Source organism: Leucopleurus acutus (assembly GCF_964270905.1).
Source record: "Leucopleurus acutus genome assembly, chromosome: 1".
In the NCBI taxonomy this organism is placed as follows: Eukaryota; Metazoa; Chordata; class Mammalia; order Artiodactyla; family Delphinidae; genus Leucopleurus; species Leucopleurus acutus.
Window position 1 is genome coordinate 153700606 of NC_139142.1, and position 8372 is coordinate 153708977.

The window sequence follows — 8372 nt, forward strand, 5'->3', positions numbered from 1 at the left end:
CAGTGAAAATGAGCAACAAGGTCTGGGATAGATGTGGTTATAGCAGAACCGGTGAGAATCCGTGTAAGTCCTGTCAGGTGCCATGTCCTTTTTCCCAGGAATTGTGAATATTCAGCTAATAGTATAATACCTCCTTCCCTAGAGGATGAGGCGCCAGGGAGAAGAAACTTCAATAACCAAAGGAGCATGATGGAAATTCCTCCTGAGTTTCAGATTTTGGAGGCCACCTCTTAAGGCAGAGTGTCCTGAGACCTCAGATTTTCTCAAATAATCGTTATAATGTCAGTAAAATTCTAATGCTTCAGTGAATGAATTAACACCATTGCATGTCAACATCAGCTCGTCTCAAAATGAGCTGCATCTGAGGCACTCGTAAATATGTAAACAGGGAAGTTTGGATGGGTTTAAAATTAGACCTGATCTTTTACACCGAGTAAAGGTATTCCTGGCCAGGTAGGAGAAAATGAAGTCTGTCTGGCAAGATGTGTTAGCCCTGGAGAGAGGCCTCTCCCCGACTAACATGGATGAGGGAGAGCAGGCTTGCTTCTCGCACGCTGTCCGCATCTGAGCCTCCTCTGCCGGGCTTTGGGTGGTGAGTACCCAGGCTCCCAGCAGCTGTGAGCCAAATGGGGAAGAGTGCTAGAAGAGGTTACATCAATTGTCATCAGTGTCCCTCTCCATCTTCTTCCCCTCAAAGCAACACAGAACTTTCTCAAGGTTCCTAAATTTCCAAGGTCACAACAAACTCTCTGTGGATTAAAGCAACGCTAGCTCAAACCCAGGGAATGAGCAGCACATTGCCTAGGCCAAGCCAGGGCCCCAGTGCAGATTCAGAAAGTCCGGGGATTACTGGGCGGAAGGGCTAGGATCCTTGCCTTTACAGAATTTGGATTATATACTAAATAGAATAACAGGAAAATGTTTACTCCTTTTTAGGTGTTATATAATTCAGCTAAGAAATAATGAATATTTTGTTATATAAAAAATCTTGCCATATTTTCATCTAATAATATTTCCTTCTTCCAAAAGACAACCACATTCTCAGAATCCAGAATCACATTCTCAATTCCTCAGATTGAACGAAACATTCAGATGGTCTTGATGTTTTCCACAGCTCATAAAGACAAAGTATTTTGGCTGCCTGTGTGTTAATTTTCCCAAAGACCTAAAAACAGTTGGCCAATCAGAATGAATACAGTCTTCAGTATGATGTCCCCAAACCCCAAAACTTTTGTGACTCGAGCAGTTACCATGTAGAAAAACACATTCAATCTTTTAAAAATATGAAATATTTCAGATATAAGGAAAAGTACAAATAATATAACAAACACCTCTGAGCTTACTATTCAGTATAAGAAATAAAACGTGACCCATCCAGTTGAAGCCCCCTCCCCACCCCATCTCCAGATAGTTACTATCCTGAATTAGATATCATTCTCATCTTTATTATTTTACTATGGTTTTATTTTACATACAAATATGTGCACACATATATGCATTCATCTGCTATTTTCTTTTTCTTCTCTATAATCATGAGATTCATCCATGTGGCGACATACACACATCAAAAATTTGTGTGGTATCATGCATAAACAATACACATATATCACAGTTTACTTATCCATTACTAAATATTCCCAAATTGTTCTACAAAATATTCCCAAATTGGTTGTACCAACTTTAACACCCACTATCAGTATATAAGAGTTCTTGTTGCTTCGTATCTTTGACAAAGCTTGGTGTAATCATAATCAGACTATAATTTTTGCAGTTTGGTAGGTGAAGGGGCAATCTCATTGAAGTTTTAGTTTGCATTACTGATTACTAGTGAGCTTAGGCATGGTTATTAGCCATTCTGTTTTCAACTTCTTTGAATATCTGTTTATATCTTTTGATCATTTTTCTGTTGGTAGGCTTTTTTTCTCATTACCTTATATGAGTGCTTTATGCTAATCCTTTTCCAGTTTTGTGCAAATATTTTCCCTCAGTCTGGTTTGTCTGTACCTTGCCTAGGGTGCATTTTGGTGCACAGATGTTTTGAATTTTAATATAGTTAAATTTCATCAGTCTTTTTTACTCTTGGTTTGTCTGGATCTTGTCTAAGAAATACTTCCCTACCTCAAGATCATAAACGTATCCTTCAATATTTTCATCTATAAGTTCCAAGTTTTAATTTCACACTTAGTTCCCCAATCTATCTGGGATTAATTTTTGTGTTTGATATGTGGTAGGGATCCATTTCCTTCCATTTGGAAAACCAGTTCCATTTACTGACTAGTTCAGCTCTTCCTCATGGACCCTTCAGGGCCACTTCTGTCAATCTATCAAGTATTAGACTCTCTGCCATGTTTTGTTGATATATTTGTCTGTCTCTGGATGAAAACCACACTGTCTTAATTACTCTAGTTTTATAAAAGGTCTTGACATTCAGCAAAGCAAGCTCCTCCATCTCATTCTTCTTCAAAATTATTTTGACCATTTTGTGCACAACTCTCATGTCTCTCCCTGGCCCAGTATAAGCAACCAAATGGCAGGACAATAAGCAGAAGGAAGAAATCAGGCCAAAGCCAGTCCTGGATAATATACAGCTGAATATTTAACTCCTAAATAAATCAACTCCTAAGAAATTGCTGCATAGTAATGAATACAGAAAGCCCATATAAGATAAAGCACTTCTTTACAAAAAAGCAAAAACATTTTAAAAAGAAGAAAAGTTTTTTGGGCTGTAGCAAGGGTCATTTAAAATTAGAAACTAGAGACCCCTCCTCTGGTCAATAGAAATGTTCTTGCCTTTATTTTCTAGAAACATAACTTTTAAACATAGTTTTGCATACGGATAGTCACAGAGAGTTCTACAAAATAGTGCTAAACTGTACATTTGTTTCCTGGATCCCTCAGGGCATCCAAATTGAAGGTCAGACTGTTCCTGGAAGAAACTCAGAATACACTAATTCCGTCATAGCATGGGTCTATGAATGAAGTATTCTCTCATTTAAGGGAGACTTGATTTTCCTGCAAAATGCTCTCAGTGACATTTCCATAACCTCACAATTACTACTTGGTGTTCTGCAGTGTCTTCAGATCCAGACCCTCTTATATGGACCACAGGACAAGAGGACTCTGGCCACCCAGCAGACCATGGATGTCCTGTCCAAGTGAGTCGGCCTCCCCTCACACTATTTCCCCTGCAATCAGAATCTCAGATGAAGCTGGTTCTGTAAGGTTCTACGGAACTTTCCGTGGAAAGTTTTACTGACTTCCCCATAACTCATAAACTATGCAAGCCCAGTTCCTTTGAATACCCAGTTGTGAAATATCTTCTTGCCAGATATTAGGAAGAAATTAGCTCTTGAAGAATGTCAGAAACACAGGCTGGGATTCGTCCTCCTGCAGACGGGCCGCCTGCAGGTCATCTCACCTGCTGGAGGGCAAGGGCACAGAGCCCTGCTTGGCCTGCAGGAGCCCTGCCTCAGGCTGCCCCTGAGAGCCCTCTGACTTCACCTTGACGGCCGGCCTTCTGGTTTTCACTACGGCACAGCCTGCGTACACCCAGAGCCCGCAGACTGACGGCCAAGGTCCTGCTCAGGGAAGTGCCGCAGGCGGGACACAGCTAGCGGGGTGTGGCGGGGGGCTGTCTCGGAGCCCACCCGCTGGGCCCAGGCCCCTTTAGCAGCTGAGGGTTGACTGTGTCAGCTCAGCAAGAATGGTCACAAGGATTAGAAAATGGGAGAAGAAACCTTGCGTTTTCTGTTCCTGTGCCACAAGTCTCCTCTCATTTACAGTCCCTCCTGAAGCTCCTTCACGAAACTTAGCTCAGCAACCGCCAGGCTTGTCTTCACAGCCGCGAAGACTGGGCGCAAAACGCAGGCAGGTCGAGGGGCGCCCCTCTCACCCCACTCTCTGCTTGTTCGCAGGGCCCCCGAGAAGGCCGTGAAGCCTCGGCAGCCCCCAAGAGCCAAGGCGGCCTTCTGCACTGGCGGGCCGCAGCACACCGCGCTGGGGAAGGCCAGGCCCAACGCAGACGACTGAGCCCACCCCCACCAAAAGCTCTGCTCATGCCTGGGTGCTGACATTTAGGGTGCTCTATAAATCTCTCTCCAGCCAGAAGGTGGACTTCAACAGTCATTGGCAGATTTTCTAGGCTGTTTGCTCCAAATGCAACAGCGGTCCCATAAACTTCCCATGGGCCACCTTTTGACAGTGGATGCCCTCCCTTCCCGGTGATTTGGCGCTGCTATAAAGCATTTTTCTTTTTACCACCTTAGTGGTTTTCCTTGCCAGCAAGAATTTTTACCCATCAGCACTACTGTGGCTGAAGGCTTCTCTTCAAAAGTTCGAAACTTCCTGTGTAGGAAAGTAGACTCAACATCTGATCGTACACACATACACACACACACACACACACACATGGTGTATAGCCCCTTGGGCAGGCCTGGAGTCAGATCTGGAGCAGTAAGATTCTGGGGAAAGCCCTTTCTTATATAGGAAGGTAATAGAATAAAATGCTAATAAAAGGAAATTTGGAAGTCCTGGAGTCAGTGTTTGTAAAATGACGTTGCCTCAGAGCTCCTCAGAGCCTGGAAAGGGGCACCGAGGAAGCTTCTCCTCACTCGTGCACTCAGGCACTTATTGAATCTGGTTGAGCACCCAGGATGTACCAGGCGTGTGCTAAGAACTGAGGGCACGACGACAAACAGGACACACACTGTCCCCATCGTCTCAGAGCTTGCCATCCAACATGGACGCTAGTCATTAAACATATAATAGTGGAGTTGGTTGATGACAACTGAGGGAAAGAGCCCAGTACCACGGGGTAGGTGATAAATGGCCCTGACTTTTCCTAGAGGTCAGGGGAGGCAGGTGTAAGGGAGTGAAGAGAGCTGAGCAGGAGTGAGGCGGGCACGGAGGAGCTGCAAGGAGGGATGCTGACTCCCTGCTGCTGCCAGCTGTGGCCTCCACTCCAGGCAGGAGAAATGTGGCCACCACTCTGGAGAGCTTTTTGTTTTGGAGTTGGCACAGCCCTTGGCCCCCTACTCTCCCAGTTGTGTTCCCATGTAGGTGGTAAGAGGGTGAGGTGGGATGAGTGCTCATGTCCACAGTGGTCTTTAGTCTCTTAGAGGGGAGGCCATCGTCATTCGAGAACGGAAAGATAGAGGGACATGTTTTGAGCACCTCTCTCCATGCTGTTGGTGGTGAGGTCCCGTGCCAGAACGAGGTGAATGAGCGCACAGAGGGTGGGAATGGGGGGTAGGCAGTGCTGTTCCTTCTCGTCCTCACCCTAATCCCATGGGCTGGGGCCCAGCAGGGCTGCAGGCTGCAGTTAATATGGCAGCAGGATGCAGCACAGCCCCCTCCCACTCCAACACCCAGGAGGAAAGCCAAAACCACTCTGGGTCCATTTGTGCTGGCCACCTTGAGAACTGATGGGGGAAATAAACCTAAGTTTCGTGGCAGGGTGGAGGGAGGCTGGGTCCCTTGTCCTCGACAGTGTGACAGCTGACTATACAGGCCACCCCTGCTCGTACTCACCCATCCCAGATAGGCCTGTGGGATGAAGGTACCATTCAAAGAAGGCGTGAGATGTCACTACTCACTAAGTGTTCTATCTAGTTGAAGACATGGGTTTTGATGTGGATGGTGGAAAAGCATTTTAAATACGATATCACACGGAGTCTGCCTCAAAAATGTTTGTGCACCTCAGAAATTCCTATGCTGAAGCCCTAAAGCCCAATGTGAAAGTATTTAAGCTGGGGCCTCTGGGAAGTAATTAGTACATGAAGGTGAAGCCCCACAAATGGGATTAGTGCCCTTATAAGAAGAGACACAAGAGAAATGATCTTTCTACCATGTGAGGGCACAGCATGAAGGTAGCCGTCTGCAAACCAGGAGAGGACCCCCACCAAGAATTAATCCACCAGCACCTTGGTCTTGGATTCTGAGCCACCAGACCTGTGAGAAATAAGTGTCCATTGTTTAAGCCTCCAGCCTGTGGTATTCTGTTATAGCAGCCTGAGCAGACTAAGAGCCCACGCTAGGTTTTTGAAAAAACAAAATGTAAATTATGATGTTACTTCTTCCTCTATTTCTTGTAGGATAGTATTTTGGAATCACAGAAACTAAAACACTTTCTAAAACATTTAGCCACCACCCTGAGAAAGAATGAATTTAGGAATGTTCCATCAAATGTCTCCCATCTATTAAATGTTTTAACTTCAAAATGAAAGGAAGAGTCTAGCTATTCATGTTTTGGTTTATTTTGTTTTTGTACAACGCTACAAACAGGTAAGAGTATCTACTCCTTTGTCTCAAACTAGCGCACTTTTTTCAAGCTCCTAAGAGATGGGCATGATTAGCCATTCCAGTTTGCACTTAAGGTTAGTAATGAACCATCATGGTGTGCTCAGGACTGTTCTCATTTTAGCACTGAAAGTCCCATGTCCCAGGAGACCCCTCGATTCAAGGCCAAACGGGATGGTTGGTCACACTACTGTCACTAGCCTTCCAGGATGTCATGATGACATTCTTACCACAAACTGTCCAGTCTATTTAAATACAAGCCAGTGGTTTATGCTCTGTCTGCCATGCTTTCTAGTTCTGTGCTAACAATATCGAGTTCTAATTCAGGTGAGGAATTAAAGAACTGGGACTTTTCACATATATTCTCCCCAGTGATTCTGTGCCACCATAAAAAAACATGCACATAAACACATATATGCTTTAATTAGAATTTAAATAAAAACCACAAAAAAACCTACTGGAAAACATTCATTCTCTTTAGGAACAATGTGGGATTTTTTCTTAGATTTTTATTTTTATACATTCTTATGACATATCCCTTCATAGGTGGTTAGCAAGATCAGCTTTTCAGATGATTCCATTCTAAATATACATTTTAAACAAACAATATCAAAACAGCCAGTGGGAAGGTGAAAAACATTCCATTAATACCGTTTTGTCTACACAAAAATAAATGTGAAAAGACTGGTTGTGTCCTTACCCTGTCCCACCACACAGTTGACTACTATTGTCTCCAGAGTGACTGGTTTTAAAGGACATGGAGCTGTGGCATGACCTGTCACAGGGTCAAGGGCACACCCTGCTCCTGGGTGTTCCAGAGACTTAGTAACCAACAACAGCTCATGACTCCATATTGGTAAATACTCTTGTCAGCATACTTCTTAAAGATATGCATTCCAACATGGAGATAAAAATTAAGATCTAAGACATTTATTTTCCAATGGAGGTCAATCATGACTTTAATAAACCTATTCACATTAGCCCTCATTTCCAAGGTCACAAGCTAGTAGAGTGACATTAAACTAAGACTACTTAGACACACGTAACAGACCCCCGCCATCATCAGTCTGTCTTGCCATCAAACAGTAGGCTGTCACCTTGACCGAATTCTCACCAATAAATAACTTATACAAATCATTACCAATTACAACTAACATAAAATCAACTCATCTTTTTATTAGAAACAAGAAGTCTTCATTGGCAAAGCCGTCACCACCATACCAGTTTCTGACAATCACTAGTGCATTTGGCAGATAACAAAGGTTTACACTTGCAATTCAAATCAACTTTCTTTCTATACCCCCTTCACGGTGTTTTAAAAATAGATCACCCTGAAAGCTGTGCTGCATTGATCCTCCACTTCTTGATTAGGAAAACGCACTCTCCCTAAACTACTTGTTGTAGCCATTCCTGGCAGCTGAGGAGATATGCGTTGTGGAGGTCTGAGGGCCATCAGTAAAACCTAGAGGGAAGACCCTCAAATTCCATAACCGGCCCCCATCATCATGTCCTACCTGAGGATGACAAAGTTAGGGGCAGTACAGTTTCGACAACATTAAGTGAAAGAAACTAGTTTGGATTACAATACTGTGCTCCTAGAGATACTATCTTTATGTGAGGCTACACCTTTAAAGAAGGAAGCTTTAAAAACAATACCTTTATGTAAAATAAAATAAATCCAACAGAACACACTCATTCTAGTATCTTAAACCCAGTGGTGTATATCTACAGGGCCACACTCTGTGGCCCAGAAGAGTAGGGCCTCTGCCTTCCTCCAGGGCCCTTCCTGGGTGCTTCAGGGCTGGGCGGTGGGAGAGGCACCCAGTTCCCTCCCCAAAACACCTTATTCTATTTAATGTATTATTTGTTTCCCCTGGACAAAACACTGCCACTGTCATGATTTCTGTCAAAAGTGCAAAAACCTCCATGAGGTTGATTGCCGTTTTTCCATCTCTAACTCTTTGCGCTCAGAAAGGCCTCCAGTCCATCATCAGTGGGTTGGAAAGGGCTTCTTCGGGAGGCACAGCCCACCTGGGCTTTCAACTTTACTGTGCATGACCATCCCACAAGTCCAG

The 8372-nt window shown here is 43.9% G+C and overlaps 1 protein-coding gene across 1 annotated transcript in view; it reads left to right on the forward strand.

Annotated features, from left to right (window-relative positions):
- Positions 1–4048, forward strand: part of TTC23 (tetratricopeptide repeat domain 23) — a 78630-nt gene extending 74582 nt beyond the window's left edge. The window contains exons 10-11 of the mRNA XM_082833949.1: positions 3073–3155; positions 3915–4048. Coding sequence (XP_082690075.1) covers positions 3073–3155; positions 3915–4029 — 198 coding nt within the window. The 3' untranslated portion in view covers positions 4030–4048. The remainder of the gene's footprint in view (positions 1–3072; positions 3156–3914) is intronic.
- The last annotated feature ends 4324 nt before the right edge of the window (positions 4049–8372 follow it).